We start from the raw sequence: 21,961 nt of genomic DNA, 5'->3' as shown, positions 1-21,961 counted from the left end.
CTTGAAGCCTTGTGTGTTGTGTCTCTATTATTAATAGCTGGATCTGAATTTAGAGTGATCATACTTTACCTGATCGTCAACAGTAATAGTGTCGTTACATGATTCGCACGTGTTCGCGAACAGCTCATGATAGCAGTTCACACAGTATGAATTAGCATCCTTGTTCACGAATCTGTACCCTAGCAAACTCCTGTTACACTTCCAGCAGCAGAAATCATCTTCCGAGTTATTGTTTGACCCCGGTTGACCTTTGCCGCTGGAGTCCATCTTGTCAAGGTCAAACATGTCGGTGTTTCCGCTTTGAAGTCCAGGACCTTGGTCGTCGTCAAGAACAACCATGTCGTCATCTTCGCCGCTCGGCTTTGTGGCTTGACTTCGTTTTTGATTTCGCTGTAAATCAACCATCAACAAGACTTTCGTAATTTCAAAATTAAGGAGCAACCCTTTTTGAAAGATTTTTAATTTAACTTTTGACATATTTGACGTTAATTGAGCCTTGTTACTTCAGAATACAGAATATTCAGCAATTCAGGAACTCACGAGAATTCAGCGCCAAAGACTCTTTTAAAATTTTGAGATAAGTTACATTTTAGTACACGTAGCATATCGACGAATGAAAGGTCATTAACATTATGGACATAACAGGGGCGGATCTAGGATTTTCTCCACGGCCTTTCAAACATTTTTCAAAAACTTTGTCGAAATTTTTTCCTTTTTTAAGGTCGACCAAATTGATTTTCCGAGCTCTCCCAAATCACTAAAAAGACAAATTTTGGCCAAGTTTTTTGCGCCGCATGCAATTTTTTGAAAAAACAGGCTAAAAACGCTAAAAAAGTTTTTGGACAGTTTTACCACCCCTCCCTCCTATTTTTTGGTGCCAAGGGTGCCGTTAGAAAACTTTCAGGACCAGGCAGCCAAAAAAAGAATCTTAAAATAGTTCCCTTTGAATATTCAGGGGGTCGAAGCCCTGAGGGAAGTCATTCGTTCGTTCGTTTACGTTTTCTTCATACGTTTTCTTCAATTCCGGTTGCCAAATTTTACCAAAGGGTCAGTCACCCTTTGATATAATTTTACGAGATCTTTTTTTGGCTGGTCAGCATCAAAACTTTTTTGAAGGAGCCTTCGGCCCCAATACATCTAAATTTGTGCAGCACGCTTCGAAAAATGCAGTTTTTTGGTCAATTTTTTTTAAAAGTGCTCAAAACATCATTTTATTTTAAGCCTGTTTTTTTTTTATTTTGCCAGTGGTTTTTTTTTGAGAGAGCTTGGAAAATCAAATTGGTCGACCTAAAAAAGGTCGACAAAACTTCCTTTTTTTGAAATTCGCCCCCCTAGAAAATTTTGGTAGTTGTTTTATTAGTGTACAGCAGTGGTGTATGTTAGTGTACTTAGTGTACAGCACTGGTAGTTTTTTTTTATAATATCGTGCATTTCACTAACGTCTCACTAACGTCTCGAGTCACGAAATAAGAAAAAAAAACCACTAAAAGGAGAAAACAGACTCGCGAAACGGGTAAAAATATACTCACGGCCAGGCGCGGATCTAAGAATTTCACGAGTGGGGGGGGGGGCAAATTTTTAATTTTTTGTTATTTTTTTATCGATCTTTGTTTTTTTTTAAGTCGACCAAATTGATTTTCTGAGCTCTCCCAAACCACTATAAAGACCCTAATTAGACCAAGTTTTCTGCGCCGCAGGCAAATTTCTCAAAAAAGGCCAAAAAAGGCGTTTTTAGTCACTTTTCGAAAAATTTCGACCAAAAAAATCACGTTTTTCGGCGCGCGCTCCCCCCTCAAAATTAGTATAGACTACCACCGAAGGCGCATTTAGAAAAAATTTAAGGTCAATCAGCCAAAAATGGATATCTCAAAATAGTACAAAGGGGACCCTTTGGGTCGACAGGGGTTCGAAACCCTGAGGAAGGAAAGCGTCCGCCCTCCCCCCCCCCCCCCCTACGCCCTCCTCCGCTACTGCTCACGATGCAAGAAAAAACTTACAAAATGAGAAAAAAGCTCAAGTACGTTAAAAAAACAGCACTCAACGTCCGGAAAAAAAACAGACTTACGAAACGGGTTCCTATCCTTCCGAGTGCCACCGCTACTTCCGCCCGCTCCGCTGCTTGCTCCAGGCTGTCGGCCTTCGCATTCAAAGTCGCTGAAGAAAGGTCATAGTTCTCTTCTGAAGCACCCTCTCGGTTCCTCCGAGACCTCCGGGAGTTCGAGGCGGAGTTGGGTTCCGAGACGTCGGTGGTGGTTCCAGATGATGGTATGTCAGCGTCCACCTCCTGTGCACGTCCTGCTCTGCGCTACAACAGTTTTACGCTATTTAGAAATTCATGAAGAACACTTTGAGTTGGGTTCGGTGGCGCTCACTGAATAGACGCGTGAGTAATTCGAATCACGTAATAATTACTTTAACTTCGACAATATTCATAAAATGAAGTTTTCTAGGGCTGGAACAAAATTTTATGAATGCTTAAGGGCTCATTTTTGTTGTGTCAAAAATGTACTTATATTGCGCAAATCTGAGTTGTAGTATTGCAAAATACTACACACACACAAAAGACCATTGTCTTAATTGTTTATTTAACGACCCAATTCTAAATTGGAGCGTGCCATTTAAATTAAAGCCTCTTTTCACTAAATCAGATATTGACTGATTTACTCTTATTAGGACTATAAAATCTTGTTTTGAAAATCCACTCCTTTTTGAATACTTGTCCAAGTTTTCTCATTTTTTCATACTCAATATTTGAAAAGGGCGGCGATTATTAATACGTCCCTTTTAACTTAACTTGAAACAAACTGGATAAACATTTCGCAGTCTTGCCGGCTGCACTGAAATTCTCCTTGCTTTGATTAAGCAGAGATGCACCTGCAATATGATGCATCAGAGAGAGTAATATGAATTTTTAATCAGACAAACTGAAGGCTGCGGTTTTTATCAAAGGGGACTAATAAGTTGAAGATATTTGATTTGAAAAAATCAAATAAAAACTAGTTGAATATTCCCTTATAAGAAAGGGAGAACAAAGGAGCAGGTGAAACCTGAAAAATTAAAGATTGAATCAGCCGCCGGTTTATGCTTATGAGCAAAAGGACTGGCCTGAAATCTTCAGTGTTTCATTTTGCTCAGTCAGCAGCGAGTCATTTCTCTTCAGTCAGATCTTTTAAAAATAAATAATTTTTCTTTTCTGCCCTAACACTAAAATTAATCTAGCCCTTTTCATTTATAAAAAGAGAATAAATTCTCAATTTAAGTTTGATTCGAAAAATTATAAATCGAAATAATCGAGATACGCACCCCCGAGGAAGTCTGGACTACAAGTACCCAAAGGACTACGGCAAGACGATTCAGACGACCCAACCAGAAATGCTGACTTGGACAAAATCAAGGGCAACCATACATACTAATCAGCCACCGATCTTAGTAAGAAGATAAAAAATTGATGAACAACATAAGATTAGCTCAACCTCCCCTCATAGGTATATTTCTTTAAGCTGTTCGATTCGTTTATATAATCTAATAACCCAGTGCTTTGTAATTAACCAACTAATTAATTCATACCTTTTCTAACTATTGTTTCTACTCTACTTTTTGTCAAGACAATTTGACGATCTAAGGTGAGACTTATAATTTAGGATAAAATTACTAAGCATTCAACCAGCAATGAGCGCTTAGTAAAACTGGTGCGACCGCAGCAGAGAACTACTCCTTAAGAAATTCTTTTTCCAACAAACTAGAAACAGCTTTTAAAATTATAAAAATATATTATTCTTAGGATCTGTGAGTATTTGTCAGATTAGTTTCCAACCTCAAAAAGCCAGAGACAATGGGTATCTTTCGATAGAAACACAATTTCATTGTCTTCTACTTGACAGATATTCCTGGTAGGGTTCTTGCGAAATGCATCCCCTGCGCTAGCAGTCGCCCACGATATCCCTCCATCTCGAGGTCTATTAGACGGCTTTCTAACTGACATTAGCTCATGAACTTAACTATTATCTATTATTATAATAATATATAAATTTTCTGAAAGAATCGTTCTCTGCCTAAGTCCGCTAGTAAGATATACCCGTTTTGTCCAGTAATCCACTAAACTTTTGCCGAATCTTCAGTTTAAAGTTATCATCACTAAAATTAACGAAATTCTGTATTAAACTAAAGTGCTCAAAAACTTATTAAATATCTTCAATTCTTTTTTCGAGGGGGTTAAGTGGTCATATGTGCGATCTAAGAGTACTCTAAATTGTATGATAAATGGATTTCTTCATCACATTATCTCAAACCATCCACGCTTGTTGCTATTTATCCTAATCCTTCATCAATTCTCGAGGCTTATCCTCAAATTTTCTTAAACTTATTTTAATTCTAAACACCTTAACGTAACTTAAACCTAAATCATCCATCAGTAAAGCTACCAATTACTGAAACTAAGGAAGAAAATAACAAAAACCAAAAAGGAAGGAACGGATTTGAGTGTTTTTTGATAAATCATTAGTTTTTTTTGACACAGTTTAAATATACACCTAATTAACAATAAGATTACGCACTAAAACCAATCTTAAACGTTAACCACATAACACCAAACACCAAGTTTTAGTTTCAGCACAAAAATATCAGGTTTTACAACAAAAACTAAGTTTAAAACACTGACACATCCATTTTATATTGATAAAATAGGTTTCATATGATAGCATAAGCAATAAAAAATTGATTTTTACCAGCCAAAATTTTTGGTTTCAGTCTAGGTTTCAGTTAAAGGGTCAAACGTTTCAGTTAAAATAAGTATAGTTTCCGGTCAAAATTTTAAGTTTCTGTAAACGGATTCGGGTAAAACAGCAAAAGTTGAACTAGTCAAACCCAAATTTGGATACCATAAGTCAAAAACCTGGTCTTAAATGGTACGTTTTTGTTAGTTTCAGGTTTCAGAACACAAAAATTGAGTTTTTGGTCTCAAAATTGAGCTCCGAACGCCGAATTTTGTCTTTCTAGAGAAAACTAACGGTGTTAAAACCCACCAAACCAATTTTAAATTTTGGTTCCTAAGGCTGAAACGTACGTTTCAGAATTGGTGTTTTTGGTTTCAGAACCAAAAATCTTGCTTCCCAAGTGAAATTTTTGTGAAATATTGAAAGATAATAGGAATACTTAATGCACTAACAAATTTTTAAACTCAAAAAACTTCTAGAAGGTGTTAGTTTGAGCCCTCAAACTTATAGTTTCAGAAAACTAAAATCCTCGTTTTAGGCTAAAATTTTCATCTTTTTGGCAATTTTATTGCTGGAATAGAAATAAATCAGAGAGACCAACCTAAATTTTCAATCTCAAAACTCTAAAACCAAGTGGTCAAACCATAGTTTCAGTTCTAGAAATCGTAGTTTCAGCCCCAAAAACTTAGGTTTCCGCAAACAAATTTTGATTTTGAAGTTACAAACCTGTTCAAAATTCTAATTTACACTAAACCAGCTATCAAAAACCAACTTTTTATTTTCATGCACCGAGTTTGAGAGAGTTTAAGAGTTTTAGGTTTGAGTTTTCAAAAACTAAGTTTAAGATATCAAAAAATTCGGTTTTCTCGAACTTTTTTGCAAGGTAAAGCGAAAACCAGATATCATACAGCGTATAGAAAATTTTAAGATTAAAAAAATTCAACTTCAGCTACCATAGTTTCAGGTTTCAGATTATCGTTTCAGTCAAAAAATTTTCTAAAAATTTTTAACCAAAAAATTAAGTTTTGAACCAATAATAACCAATAAAGGCATATAGTTATATTGTTAACCATACCATAGCATCAACAAAACTTCACTTGAACAAAGTTTCAGGTTTCAGTTAAAGTTTCAGCGAATACAATACTTGAAAAACTTAGAAAAAATTTTAGAAAAATTTTTTTTCCAAAGAAATTTTTTTATTTCCTTATCTTATTACTTATTAATAACCTTTGTTAATATTTAATAATTCCTAAGAGGTTTTCATTACTCTAAAACATACTAATCAAATAGTACAACTTAGCTCAAGAAAAAGAAAACAAACATCGTAAAAATTAATGTCAACAAATTTTAAAATTGACGTCAGTACAATAAATTTAAAACTCAAATTAGGAAATAAAGTCTCTAACATCATATGGTAAATCACTAACACTGAAAAAGATCATATTAGTATACTAGCAAAACACCCTAACGACGATAAACACGAATTATACGTCTTTTTTTGACGATACACTCCAGAAATTGACACAATTCTTAAGCAAATAAAAATACCAAATAAGATAATTTATATACCGCAAGTACGATTAATTGCTTCACTCCCGATTGCTTTTTGATATCATGATATACCCAAGCACAAAACTACTTGTATTTTAATCATTTTTTATTAACAACACAAATTTTTCCTTAACAAAAAATAAATCATAACAAGTTCATAAGAAAAATTTAAATATACTTTATATTGTTTATCATTCCCTAAATAAATATTTATGTCCCTAAAATGATGTAAAATGCTATGACCAACTTTTATCAAGTAAATACAACAGCATTTCATTTAAAACTAAAATTAAAATAAATCCACAAAAATTATTTGGTATATCACCAATATCCAAAAAGATCAAATCACAATTTTGTCCAAACACCCACACAAAAATATTCACGAATTAACCATTCTTTCCAGCAGCAATACCCCAGAGATAACTTCCATCTTAAAAAAGCTTAATCAGCCCCATAGCACTATTGATCTATCTAACAAAAATTCGTATTCATTGAACCCAGCAAACTTCATTGTAACTTAAATACAATTATTTCAGTCCGAACAATTGATCAGTACACAACACATCCAAAACCCTTTATATATTGTTAACAAAACATTGAGTGAATTAAACAAAAATGGCAAATGTAGTAGCATACCCAGATTTAGCTCTCGAAAAGTTTACCGGCTTAGACCCGAATGAAGATGCAAGAGATTTTCTTGATATAGTAGAGAAAAAGATAGCATTTTCCCTAGGCACTAGACCAGGAGATGCAGGTGACGAACAAGACGCATATGATAACAGACAAAGAGCCTTATTTGGTTCAATATTAAGAGGTCCAGCCGCTCAATGGTATCAGGGATTAGCAGCAAACTTACCTTGGAATGATATAAGAGATCAATTCATAGATAGATTCACTGATGATAAGGATAAATATAGGAGACGAATAGAAGCAGAAAACATAAAAAGACAACCTGATGAATTCATTAAAAGCTACATACATAGATTAAGCACCGCAGTAGACCGTGGATGGCCTAATCCAACTTTTAATGATGATCAAAGAACAGCAAAGAAAATGGAATTTTTTGTACGCGGCTTAAGCCCGCTAGGCTTAAAACAAAAGGCGCATCAATTCCTAATTGAGAATCCACCCGCAACTTGGCAGCAATTAAAAGATCATATTGCTACAAAAGACTTAAGTTTTGCAATAAGTAGAGATTTTATCGGAACAGCATCCAGTAGCATAGATAATAAATTGGAAATAGAGGGAATAAAGGATCAACTTAAAGAGTTAACAGGACTAATGAAAGATCATAAAATAAACGCAGCTTATAATCCACATGAGCAAAGAAACAAACAAAACAACCCAATGTTTTGCAACTGGTGTTGCATGTCAGGCCATACGATAAGCCATTGCTTTAAATATAACGATCAACAGGAGCAAAATTATGACTCGCTTCAATTAAGAGAGAACTCAAACAGAAGTTACCATAACTATAGCAAAAGTAGGTCAAGAGTAGACAACAATTTCAATGACATAAACTCTCAGCAAGAGTTCAGGCACTTGTCAAACTTCAATGAAAGTTCTCAATCGCGTGACAGGTCGAACAGTAAGAAACACTTCAACGAAAATAACGATTATCATTCACCTTACCAGATCCACAACTTTAGTGATGATGACATTCCAGGAGACTATACCGACAATGAGTGTGAACTTGCTAATTTAAACTAGATCAGTCTCCGTCTGAACCAAAAATACAATTATATATTAATTTATACCAACATCCCGTCGGAGACAAAAATAAAAATAACGGTCTGGAAACTCAATTTCTACTAGACACTGGAGCAACATGTTCGCTTATTAATTTTGACAGTTATGAACAATTTTGTAAAATACAGCCTCTACAGTTGAATAAATCTAGATCAAACACAGTTGCTGTGAATGGAGAAAAACTTAAACTTATAGGTTATACTAATTTTGAATCAACTTTTGGTACAAACTCTGATAATCCGGTAAAAATTAAAGCATGGATTTCAGCCAAGAATTGCTGCGATCTAAATATATTAGGAATGGATTTCATTTGTCACAACATTAAATCAATAAACTTTCCAAATTTGAACTTAGAATTAAAAAAATACCCATATATAACAGTTCCTATCATTATTATAAGAAGCAAAAGTTATCCATATCTAAGTTTTTATCAAAATGTACTTCTTGATAAAAATATAACTATTGCACCAAAATCATCCCGCGTAATTTCAGTTTCTCCAGCAGGCATAGTTTTCAAAGCAGGAACATCGTTTAGAATTGATAAGTCCTTAGAACAAAAAGGCATTAATGCAAAAAGCACTTATTGTAGGAATGAAATTAAGTCAATGCCTATCGTACTTAAAAACTCCAGATTATCAAAAGTAGATATAAACAAAGGTGTAATAGGCCAAACGTTTGAAAACATAGAAATAAAATAAACCCATTTCTTCCTGTTTTGAAATATTTATAAATGTGAAGTTTTCATTAAAGATTTTATAACGCTTTAAGTTTGTGAAATTCACCTAGCGTTTTGTATACTGGGCAGTAAACTTTGTTTAAAATTACTAAAAAATTAGATTACAAAAATTATCCTACAAATGTACTACAATGAATAGCTGTTCTGTATGACACCCAAAAGGTTATGCCAAAATGCATGAACACGGATTTAATTCTTAACCGAGATCGAAAACAGTCAAGTACGCTTACAATTTTGGACCATCCTCAGAATCAAATAAAGATAGAGGGATCGGAAGCCAATGGCTCAGACAAAAAAAAGTTTTTCGACTTCAATATATTTGCAAAAAAACTGCAAAAGGCCAGGAGTTTCAAATATTACAGTGTTACGAGTCTATAATGAATTCATTTTCAGGCGGTTTTATTAACTGAAAATTCAGTATTAAACTTAAGGGAATGTCAAATTACCCTACGTGCAATAACGAGAATTAATAGAGTGAAACCTTTGATGAAAGAACTAGCCAATGTAAGATTGTAACAAACTCATTCTGCGAAGTTAATTTGCACCATCGGATTCCTCTTAGGGCCCAAGTAGGGACCGATGACAATATTTATCATCTTTGTAGTTTTCAAGTTACAAAATGCAAACTAGAAGAAATTCATCAAAAAGGGAGATATCACCTCCTTTCTTCTCAACACATTGATAAAAATTTTCATCAATATTCTTTATCAAAAAATGGGCGAACAACGTTTTTCGACCCGACCCGCCGCAGATTTATGCCAGCATTTGTTGGTGGCTTCATGTAGCCTTTTTAAAATTATGGTACCATATTCTTTCAACAACGCAAGTGCTTGTTGGTGGCTGTATGCAGCCTTTGAGACTCTTATGATTCACTCCTCACAATTTGGCCAAAATATCAATTCGGTAGCCCAAAATCCACAACATGCAGGCATTTAAACCCTTAAAAACAACAAATTTTCAGAAGCAACACTTTGAAAATTGGACCACATCATCCTTAAGATTGTTTACGTTAAATTTTTGCATCATAAAGTTCAGGATGACTTTCTGTACTAAAGATGTGAACATGGATTGATGCAGAGGATTAAAACCAAAGATAAACTAATAAACTTATCTTTTTGAAAACTATACAGTTTGCAAATTGTCTGTTTAATTTGCCTTTTCTACGATATTTCATTTTGATTTGATTCTAATTTAAATCTTTTGTTTTTTCTATCAAAAAATGTAACAAAAATTGCTGGTTATGACAACCAGGTGGACATACTTTTATATTAGGGGTTAATTAATGCCTAAAATTTCCATTTTTGCTTTAACTACATAAGTTTAATATCTGAGCTTAACTCAGTGTCGGAAAATGCTTTATTCCTGTGGTTAATAAACACCATGATCGTCTTTCTTCATTTGTATTCCTGTGGTTAATAAACACCATGATCGTCTTTCTTCATTTGTTTTCCGTAGTGGGTTTGTGTGAAACCACAAGATTATATTTTCCACCTTTTATATATATACAATTTTACACTTTGTCCTTCATTGTTCAAACATTTGATAATTAGCCCTAATATCCGAATGTAATTCGGGATTTTGAAAATTTGGTCATTTTTTATTGATGTTTAGCAAATGGAATACGACCCAATTTTAAACTGGAACTGCAGAAATTCAGACCCAGCACCAGAGGAGTTTAAAAGAAAGCTGCCTCGCAGGAAGAAACAACGAAAACCTGTAGCAGTACAATCTTTGTCAATGGACGACGGGTTAAATAGGAATCCTCGCAATTTTCCCAATTTAACCCAAAGATTGGAACTGCAGAAGTGCAGAGAAACCAAATTGGATACGGAAAATCCAAAATATATAACGAGTTTAAAGTACTCAATAAAGGAAAATTATAACAGATGGAAACTGCCATCGTTCCTTGAAGTCGTCAATTCAATGACAATGGAAAAGGCGATGATGCCTATCGACTTCATAACCCAGCCAGAAGTGGTTATAAAGAACGAAAACAACTTCTGGAAATTAAAGAAGAGGGAGGAACACGGCTACATCCTCAAGGCAGGAGGCACGCAAGTCACCATCCCGTTCGAGGGAATAACTGCTTTTCCGAACCATATAAAAAACAGGCAGGAAGAACAGGACGACATTCAACAACTTACGGACGGAATGAGCAGACTACGAATCAAAAACAAAATTAAAAAGAAGAAAATCGTGAAGTTGCAACAAAAACTTGAGGCTTCACAGAGGAAGATAGCGATCCTCAGATCATACAATGTGGAGCTAGAAGCCGGAAGGAAGCTCTAGATAAAACCTAACCTATCTTTTCAAATTTTTCATTTGATGTTCTTTTTAAATTTTTTAACTATAGTATTTAACCAGTAAAGTGTTTAAATTTTCACCATGGTAACTGTAAGAATCGAACAGCTTAATTTTCTAAAAAAAGGGGTGAGTTGTAGTATTGCAAAATACTACACACACACAAAAGACCATTGTCTTAATTGTTTATTTAACGACCCAATTCTAAATTGGAGCGTGCCATTTAAATTAAAGCCTCTTTTCACTAAATCAGATATTGACTGATTTACTCTTATTAGGACTATAAAATCTTGTTTTGAAAATCCACTCCTTTTTGAATACTTGTCCAAGTTTTCTCATTTTTTCATACTCAATATTTGAAAAGGGCGGCGATTATTAATACGTCCCTTTTAACTTAACTTGAAACAAACTGGATAAACATTTCGCAGTCTTGCCGGCTGCACTGAAATTCTCCTTGCTTTGATTAAGCAGAGATGCACCTGCAATATGATGCATCAGAGAGAGTAATATGAATTTTTAATCAGACAAACTGAAGGCTGCGGTTTTTATCAAAGGGGACTAATAAGTTGAAGATATTTGATTTGAAAAAATCAAATAAAAACTAGTTGAATATTCCCTTATAAGAAAGGGAGAACAAAGGAGCAGGTGAAACCTGAAAAATTAAAGATTGAATCAGCCGCCGGTTTATGCTTATGAGCAAAAGGACTGGCCTGAAATCTTCAGTGTTTCATTTTGCTCAGTCAGCAGCGAGTCATTTCTCTTCAGTCAGATCTTTTAAAAATAAATAATTTTTCTTTTCTGCCCTAACACTAAAATTAATCTAGCCCTTTTCATTTATAAAAAGAGAATAAATTCTCAATTTAAGTTTGATTCGAAAAATTATAAATCGAAATAATCGAGATACGCACCCCCGAGGAAGTCTGGACTACAAGTACCCAAAGGACTACGGCAAGACGATTCAGACGACCCAACCAGAAATGCTGACTTGGACAAAATCAAGGGCAACCATACATACTAATCAGCCACCGATCTTAGTAAGAAGATAAAAAATTGATGAACAACATAAGATTAGCTCAACCTCCCCTCATAGGTATATTTCTTTAAGCTGTTCGATTCATTTATATAATCTAATAACCCAGTGCTTTGTAATTAACCAACTAATTAATTCATACCTTTTCTAACTATTGTTTCTACTCTACTTTTTGTCAAGACAATTTGACGATCTAAGGTGAGACTTATAATTTAGGATAAAATTACTAAGCATTCAACCAGCAATGAGCGCTTAGTAAAGAGTCTTCAATTTAATTTGTGAAGAATTTGAGTGATACTTAAGCATTTTCGGTTTCCCATAGTAATGTTAGTGTTTTTGGTCAACTGATTTACCGATTCACTGGCCTAACACCTGGTATATGCATTGAGTTGCTATATATTTCGAATGTGTTTTTTTTCCAATACCAGTTACATTGATTCAAGTTAAAAAAAGACCTTGATTAAAATTTCAAGACCTCGGAAAATAAATAAAAGATTTGTGTCTCAAATCTCTATATGGTTACAAGCCACAAGGGTTTCAGTAACAAAAACTCTATGATCGCTATATTTTTCCGCCCGACTATTGGTATGCTTTAAAACTGCGCGAGAAAAGGGTTAATTTTTGGCAATGATTTTTTCCAACTATATGATTTAGTTGTGCTGTAGGAGGAAACACATAATGTCCAGCCATCGCAAGTTTTTGACATTTCTGCTTCGAGTGAACGTAATCGAAGTTCAAGTTCTGATTAAATGTTATGGAGTTATGAAAAAAAGAGTTAATGGGTTTTTTATGGGATCTCTTTAACTATTCAAGGAGGGGGGGGGGGGGGTAGGAGAACATTTTAGGTACAAAATTCACATATGCTTTACCGTTTAATTAGTTTTTTAAGGGTGGGTGGTGGAATTTCGTCACTAGGTACCAAGGGGGGATAGTTAAAGAGATTCTTTTTGAGTTATTACGAAAAAATCTTACCCCAGCTCTGGAACTCATATTGTCAATTAAAATTAATCGCTAATAAAGTTTTCAATGGTCTCGTTTAAGAACTCGCAGTAAAGTCGTGCACCAAATGCAAAGAGTCTTTCTGGCGAATGAAGCACAGGTTTGATGATAAAATCAGAAAACAGCGGCCAAATTTTTATGATGCTGAGAAGCTTCGTGTGGCCTCAGTAAATTATTCAGTAAACGTTCACTGATTTTATAGTTAAAATACCGACGACCACAAAAAAAAATCTTAAATAAATTACTAAGCAAAATACGCTTTTATCGCGTTCGTCCGTTTTACCAGGTCCAATTAAAATTAACATGCTTGAATAAAATCAACTCAAGCTGAATCTAAATCATGAACCTGTGGTGCATATTTTTGTGCTCGAACAGATGAAGTTTAACCAGCAGAGACTTAGGTGCCCTCTCATATACACGGATTTCAGATAAAACTTCAAATTTAGAAGATAAAGACAAATTCATCCAGAAATTTCGTGGCACTAAAAGTTTGACGTGGAAAATAAACTGAAACTTTGGCCGTCGGCATAATCTTTCCAGATCATCTGGCATTGTTTAGCGGATTTCTCGCATTGACTTTGATAAATGGGCAAAAAATGAACACTCTACTGTGCCATTAGAAAGCTTATTTTCTATATTTTTATGGAACTTGAGAAATGGTCGATGTTAGGCAAATAAAGTCTGAGGCGCAAAAAAACACACAAAAAATTTCTTTTGACCGCTTTCCCTAGTCGATCAAGGGAGGTTATCTTGCAAGATCTTGAAAGATAACCTCCTTTAAAGATCACTTTTTTTGAAAGATCTTTAAATAAACGTTTTTTGGGGGCAAAAACAGCTTTACACGCAAAGACAACCAAGAAGGGTTCGTGTAAGAAGCAAACAATCTTTGCTACGCATGCATACACACAGCCCGCTAGGCAGTTGCCCCAAAAAAGCTTTAAATGATTTGGAGTTTTTTGTGATAGGCGGCTATCTTCAAGTTTGATCGACAACTTACACCTAAACTTCTCAAAATAGGAAAAACACAATTTGTATCAAATGCGAATATAGATTTTAAGACATAAATTCAAACAAAGATACAAGCAAATTGTTCCGACCAATTAATTATCTGATAACACTGTCGTAAAAGTTCAACTTTAGATTTTTCCATCTGATAGCTATAGAAAATATTGTTTTTAAATGGCACAAATTTGACTTGTATAACGCTTTCCTCAAACTCTTGTCAATGATCAGAACAATGATGTCTCATTATATTTGAAAATATCAAAGCAAACAACCAATGGTAGTGCAAGAAGCACAGAAGGTCCGAAAAACTATAGTATCCATAATTTAGATAGAAAAATCAAAAATAAGCTAGCAATTTCCAAATGTAGCAAAAAAAAAGAATTTTTTCATTTATTTAAATTGAGTTGTCAGCAGTAGCGGATTAAAGGGGCGGGGGGGGGGGGGCGGACATTTTTCCTCCTCAGGTGTTCGACCCCTGCCGACCCAAAGGGCCCACCCTTTGTTCTATTTTGAAATATCCATTTTTGGCTGACTGACCTTGAAAATTTTCTAAAGTTGCTTTCGGCGCTGATCTGTACTAATTTTGAGGGGGGGGGGGCGTCGAAAAATGTGATTTTTTTTGCTCGAGATTTTCCAAAAAGTGCCTAAAAACGCCTTTTTTTGGCCTTTTTTTAAAACATTGCCTGCGGCGCAGAAAATTAGGTCAAATTAGGGTCTTTATTGTCGTTTCGGAGAGCTCAGAATTTCTATTTGGTCGGCCTGAAAAAAAAGTCGACAAAATTTTGAAATTTTTTTGAAAATCCGCCCTCTCCCTTGAGAAATTCCTAGATCCGCGCTTGGTTGTCAGTGTCATCAAATTTTGTGAAATTTTTTTCTATAAATCGAAACAAACATAATCATTTTCTCGACCCGTATATTTTAAAAAAAATTTTTTTTGAAGTCCAAGTCACAACTGTCACAAAGTTTTGATATGATGCCACATGACCAGGCCACCAATTTTTCCATGAGATAGAAAAAAAAACAATTTGCACCATTGTGCTGTCCCATTGCGCAATGAAGCAGCCGGAGCAGAATTTCGTAGAGATAAATGAAGCTGGAAATTTGGGATCTACTTAACAATACCGTTTTTTAGTAAATGGCGTGCTCGTCTGTAGATTAAGTTAGTCGAATTTTCGACCGATCAGATTGCACTTTAAATTCGAACTTCATATACAAGGCTCTAGTACTAACTTACTGCCGATTTTTGCAAAAAACCGAAGTTTTAAGGAGCCAAAAACAAAAAAAAATCAACAAAAATTTCATTAAAGGACTTTAAGTCAAACAGCACGTAAATACACGAAATAGCACAATCAAGTAGTTTTTACACAATGTTTGTCTAAATATATCATATACACACTTTTTTATTTTTCAGATGTTTGAAAAACTACTTAGTTTTATATAAAAAAACTCAAAATGAAAGATGTTAGATTAATTTGCACTGGAAATTGAGGTAAATTTTTAAATTGGATGTAGGATAAGAAGATATCAAAAAATTTTTCTCAACTTTGTTTTTCGTTGCGAATTTTGCCTTCAAAGTAATTATATTCTGTAATAGCTTTTTTACTGGGCTGAGTTTTTTTGTTTGAACTGGCAAAATATGATCCATCGATGATTCAGTTGCATGCAAGTACAATTTGTTTCTGATGATTGAGATAATTTTAATTCTGATATCCCCCCTCCCCGAGTGGAAAAGAGCTATGATTTTTTTCCGCCCCAATTTTTTTTCAGTTAGGCAAAGCTCTTAAACTAAAAATAATTTGAAAAGTTTAGAAAATTTATTTTGGAAGTTTTTTGTAAAATGTTTCAATTTTCAACTTGTGTTGTGTGGTCAGAATGTTCTCTGCTACTTGCAAAACAGCCGACATTCTTTGTACTATTTTATCGGTATCCAAATTTTATGCCCAAATTTATTAATTATTTTCTCTATAAAATTAAATAATTCATATTGTATCCCGGAACCGAGCGATAATTTTTCTTATCCCCGTAGATAAAATCAGTTCAAGGCTTCAAATGATAACGGTTTCAAGTACCCAAATTACCAGATTCAAGCTATTGTGTACACATTAGCGTTTGAGATGTTTTAGGAAACTCTGAATTTGCCTTGTATGTAATGTAAGAAGTGTTGTCAATGTAGAGGCGCTCAATTTGGTTCAGTTTCCATTTTCTTAATCTTAATTCCGTAATTAGAAAACCAAAAAGTTTTCTGAAAAAAAATGTTTTATTAATTTTTTCAATTTTTCGTTTCTTTATTCTTTTATCAAAGAAAATTGATGCCAATTATGCAAACTCAGTTTAAACACTGAATATTCCGAAATTATAGGCTTTGTTAGGTCCTCTCATCTAACCACTCATGAAAAACCACAATTACTGAAAAATTTTGTAAAATTTTTTGTTTCTTTTTTTATGAAAAAATGTTGCCGAATATAGCAAATGTAGTAGTTTTATTGTGTGTGCCTACGTTCTAACTTTTTCTTCAGATGCTCTCATCACACCACGAGCACAAAGCGACACCATTCGAAAAAAGAAATTAGTGTTTTTGTAATGGTGGTCAGTTTTCTGTGCTACTTCTTTATCAAACAGCTAGCCTTGTATTTTCTGATTTTCGTCTATGCTAAAATCTTTTAATCAATTTTCGGTACTTTACTTTTACATTTCTTCATTATTATTTTCCCCTTAATTCATAATTTTGACTTACTTTAAAATTTAGTATTTTTTAAAATACCTTAAAATATAATATTTTGATTTTGGAACTGCCGATTTTTCATTACTGAAGGAATTCATTACTAGTACAGAGTAACTATTTCGTTGTCATTCCCAGACAGTCAACTCAAATTTCTAATGAACAATTTTGTTAAAAATTACACGCCTTGGCTATGAGTGATAGTGCAATCATTTGTTTTATGCATAGTTGTTAAGAAACTAATTAGAACTAACTGAAGTTTGGCGAAACATGAATCTGATGTATATTTGAAACATTTATATTTGGCAACATTACACCTCAATTTGTAAGTCTGTATCTAAAATTTTTTTCTGTTCTTCATTGTTGTCAAAAGCACCCAATTTTGCCCTCCTTTTTGGTTGTCACAAGGTCGCTTTTTTGGTGCCTTCTATATTGAATTACACTTAAAGGATCAAAGCTCGCATAAAGTTAATACCACAGCTTGTGTTTCCAGGGAAAACATAGTTCTTCATTTTAAACAGAATATCACACTAGAAGATTGGTTAGCAAAATTTTCTGTTGTTTTTTAGGTTTTGAAGTTTTTTGAACTTAAGGAAATCAAAGTTTGTTTAGGCACGAAATATCTTAACACAAATTAGGGAAAAAAATCAAATTTTTATTTTTAATGACATAAACGCACCGGACTTTCATGAGTAAAAATCGATTATATTGGAAAAATATTTACTGAAGTATTGTCATATAATCCATTGTTCTTACAAATTAAGACCACGAAGTTGATTTCATCTCATTAAATTCGAAAAATTGCGATAAAAAACAACCCAGTAAGTTCCATTATAAGGAATTATAATCCGTTTAAAATCCATGATAATTGATTATAATGGATCAGGGGCGGATCAAGGAACTTCTCGAGGGGAGGCGGATTTTCAAAAAAAAATTGAAAATTTTGACGACTTTTTTTTTTTTTAGGTCGACCAAATTGATTTTTCGAGCTCTCCCAAATCTCCCAAAGCACTGTTTTGCCCCTATTTTGGCAAAATTTTCTGCACCGCAGGCAAATTTTTGAAAAACAGTCAAAAAAGCCGTTTTTGGGCACTTTTTGAAAAATTTTGACAAAAAAATCGCGTTTTTTTGGCGCGCGCTCCCCCTCAAAGTTAGTATATATTGGCGCCAAAGGCGACTTTAGAAAAATTTTAGGGTCGGTCGGCCAAAAATGGATTTCTGAAAAAGTATCAAAGGGGGGACCCTTTGGGTCGGCAGGGGGTCGAATCCCTGAGGAGGGAGGGGGGGCGTCGGAAATTCCGCCCCCCCTTCCCCTAAATCCGCCTCTGTAGTAATGGATTATATTCTCTATAGTTTTGCAAACTTTCAACAACTTCTGCTATAATCAAGCCCAGTTTAAACCCCCTCACCCTTTTACCACCCCTCTATCGTTTATTCGTTAATAATCAAAACAGCCCCAGTTCCCTACCCCTTCCCCAGTTTACTCCATCCTAGATTACAAATCCGGCTCATACCTCTCGTTTACACCACCTGTTAACATCATCTCTTACGTTTATCCCTCTCCATGCGGGAGCATTAAAAGTGGGGGGCGGGTGAGGGGTGGAGGGCTGGGGCTGGGGGTGGGGTGCTGGGGGGTGGGGTGCTGGGGGGTGGGGTGCTGGGGGGTGGGGTGCTAGGGGTGGGGGGGGGGGGGGGGTTCGTAAACGGTGGGAGGGGTGGTGATGCAAACGAGGAGGCTTAAGCTGGAGAAGGAGAATATTCGATGCAAACGAGGCGGAGTGTACACTGGAGGGACGACAAGCATCAGCGATGAGAGATAAATTGGATTAGGGAGACAAAATAAGGAAAATGTGAAACACGAAATCGGAAATTTGAAGTTTTTAAAGCAAAATCGAATCTCGTTTCATCTATAACGTGTATCAAGACAAAAGCAACTGTTATGTTGCAAATATACTGCTTTGTCTAGGAAGTTTTTGGAAAAGTTCAGAAAAAAATGGATTATAATCTATTATAATTGACTATAATCTATCATGTTTGACTACAATTGATCAAAACGGATTTTTTTGATTTGATTAAAAATAAATTAGAATCCTTTCCTAATCAATTATAAATGATGATTTTCAAGATTTTTTTCGAGGCAATGAATATCCAATATAATTCATGAAACTCCAGTATGGGTATCACAGAGCCGAATATTCAAAAAGCAGAAAAAAATTTTGATTCTGGACAGCCGATAACTATTTAAATTGCTCAAAAGGCAAAATAATAATTCTAATATTATCGGACCTTCTTTTTATCTATAAAAAGTGAAACAATTTCCCCCTAAAACTTTCTAGCAAAAATCATAAAAAGCGAAAGGGAGTTTACGAAAAATAATTCAACAATTTTGTCGACTTTTTTCGACAAATATGAGCAAATATGAGCAAACACGAGAAAATATGAGCAAAACCACTGCAGTAGAGACAAAAACAATAAACTCTCACTTTTTGTAGTTTTTTGGCACAATATGCCCACCCCTTTTCAAATCAGCTATTAAACACTACTTTTTTGCCAAAAACACAAAATGGCTATCCGGTAGCCGAAAATTTTTTTGAAACTCTTTGAAAGTCTTCTTCCCTACGGTAAAAAATAGCGCACCCTACGGGAACAAAATTAATGGTTAAAATTGAACTCACGTGTTTTCTTTTTTAGATTATGCGGTGACGAATCGTTATATGATCCATATTTATGTTCCCGGAATGCCGAAAAATTGTTTGCTCCGAAATAATAAAAAAAATGTACCCAGAAAACCAAAAGAATTCTTCCCTGATAATAAGCAAAAATTTCAGCGCTATTTAGTTCCATGAAAACAAACCTATTATACAAAAAACAGTTTTGCATATTGGAAATGCTGTTATTCGATTTGAAAACTTTTGATTCATTGCTTATTGTTCTGACCATTGAAAATTGGGAGCAACTTTCTATTCGCGTGTGTTTTAGTTTTTTCCATTTTCAACTTTTTTTTTAGCGAAGTCAGGCATCACAACTAATCATCGGACTGGGTTGAGTGATACATCATATTAAAGCCTTTGTAGACGTGATACAAATTTTTTTCTCGGTGTCGAGAAAAACCGATCTGAAGTTTAGATTTGTTTTACTCTAATTCCAAAAACGAGAGCGAGCAGGATTAGAACAGACTATCTATGTATTATTTAAGCCGCAAAAACCTAGTTTCTGACAAGTAAATTTTATTTTTGTTGGATTTTTTCAGCGAGAGTTGGGGAATAAAAATCTTCAAAAGTTTTTAAAAAAATTCTGCAAAAAAATTTGAAAAATGTTTTATATTTTCTCAAAATATTTTTTCTCTTACCATTTTTTTGTTTTCTTAGTCATTTTGTCTATCATTGGTTTTCCTCGTTAATTTTGTTGCTAGTATTAAGTTAACACTGACTCACACTAAGGTGGAAATGGTAACTTGGTTCTGACCTCGAACATTAAGCCAATCAGAAGAGTCATTTTACATGCAGGGCCAAGTTTAACGTAAATTGAACAGTGGGGTGGAGGATATAAGCTTGGTTGGGTGGGGCGTATAAACTCAATTTTTCAGCTATCCGGGAATGTTGAAGACCACCTTCGATTGTTTGACTTTGAATGGCTAAAATTTTTCATCGCTTCGTTTTGGTTTTCATAACAAACTTTTTCAAACACTCTGAAAAACAGCAAAATAATATAAAATTACGTGCAAAAATATAATCTTTTGAGCAAAACTTTTACACAGAGGCAAAACTGAGCTTCGCATCATTTGCTATTGAAAACTAACTTAAAAATAAAAATAAAAAAAGTTGAAAACGTTGAAAAAACTAGCTTTACCAAAAACTAAATTTTCGTAAACTTCGATAGAAGTTCAGTCTAGGATAACATGCCAGAACCTTGAGTATTAATTTAGCAACGGAGCAAAACTTACGAAGAGGAAACAAAGCCGACAATTTTGAAGCAAACACAGGTTCACCAGAAAAAAAACAAATTTTGTTTAAAATCTTTACAGTGTTAAGTCACATCTGAGAATAGAATGAACAACACTTGCACTTTCAACTACAAGAATGTGGAAACAGGAATGGAAAAATCAGGAAAACATTTACAGGAAAAAAAAATCAACGATGTGGCAACTGAGCCGACAATCTTTGAGTAGACCACTCGTGAGCCAAAAAAAATTGATTGAAAAAACTAAAAAGTTTCAAGTCCCTGAACCTAGAAACAACTTGGAGAAGGATCAACGCCTAAAAGCCGGTCACAAATTAGCTAGACGAAAAATTTTTTCTTTCGCAAACAGAACACAGAAAAGGCTACTTTACTAGTTTTTTGTTTCGTTGAAACTACCCAAAATTGGAGAAACCCAGCAAATGCACTAGGACAGTTAGCAGACAGCAACTCAACTTGACATTGCAAAACGATGAATTCTTATAACGATAAATTTTAAAATAATAAAAGTTTGAATTTGTTAATTTCTGATTTGCTGGCAGTTCAGACTTGATTGGTTCTCGTTTTTTAAAAAGCAATGAACACAATGAACGCAATGAATCAATTATTGAAGAAAAATTTCAGAAAAATAAACAAAAAAAATAAATGCAATTACTTAAATTTAATTACTTACACCAGAGAAGTTATCAAAAAAAACAGCTGATTGAACAATTAAAAAAATCAAAGGTTTGAAGCAATGTTGTTGTGCAAACTAAAAAAAATATTGCAATATTTTTTATGGTTAATTTTTATTCTTTAAAAAAAGGGTCTGCGAAACTCATTAGATGTTTCCAACACATATTGTAAAACTTCAACCATTTGACAAAAAAACACCAAATTTGAATTAAAAAATCCTTAGGAAAATATCAGATAGAATTAAAGCCGACATTCAAGTGCCGAACAGATACCAAAAAATTTCGTAAAAAAATACTATAAAAGGAACTCATAACAGAAACACAAGGCCCATGCCTATCATGCACCCACTTCATTCGCCTCTCCAGTAAAACACGTGTAACAATTTCACATGGGAAATCTGTGCCTAATTTTATTTGCAGAAAAAAGTCAAGTACCCGATCGAAATACCCTTGCTTAGCGCAAGAGTAAAGAATTGAAAAAAAAATTGCAAAAATAGACATTTCTTACCGCGGTTATTGGTATTTCGT

General features: G+C 34.3%; 1 protein-coding gene across 1 annotated transcript in view; it reads right to left on the bottom strand.

Annotated features, from left to right (window-relative positions):
- The window catches only part of LOC134845606 (four and a half LIM domains protein 2-like), a 41,552-nt gene extending 28,276 nt beyond the window's left edge, over positions 1 to 13,276 (bottom strand). Inside the window, exons 1-3 of the mRNA XM_063862588.1 lie at positions 13,052 to 13,276; positions 2,066 to 2,305; positions 70 to 390 (exon numbers count right to left, since the gene is read on the bottom strand). Of these exons, the coding sequence (XP_063718658.1) occupies positions 70 to 390; positions 2,066 to 2,305; positions 13,052 to 13,069 (579 nt within the window). The 5' untranslated portion in view covers positions 13,070 to 13,276. The remainder of the gene's footprint in view (positions 1 to 69; positions 391 to 2,065; positions 2,306 to 13,051) is intronic.
- Positions 13,277 to 21,961: the final 8,685 nt, after the last annotated feature.

Source organism: Symsagittifera roscoffensis, chromosome 5, assembly GCF_963678635.1.
Source record: "Symsagittifera roscoffensis chromosome 5, txSymRosc1.1, whole genome shotgun sequence".
Taxonomy (NCBI): domain Eukaryota; kingdom Metazoa; phylum Xenacoelomorpha; order Acoela; family Convolutidae; genus Symsagittifera; species Symsagittifera roscoffensis.
This window is presented reverse-complemented; position numbering and strand designations above follow the sequence as displayed.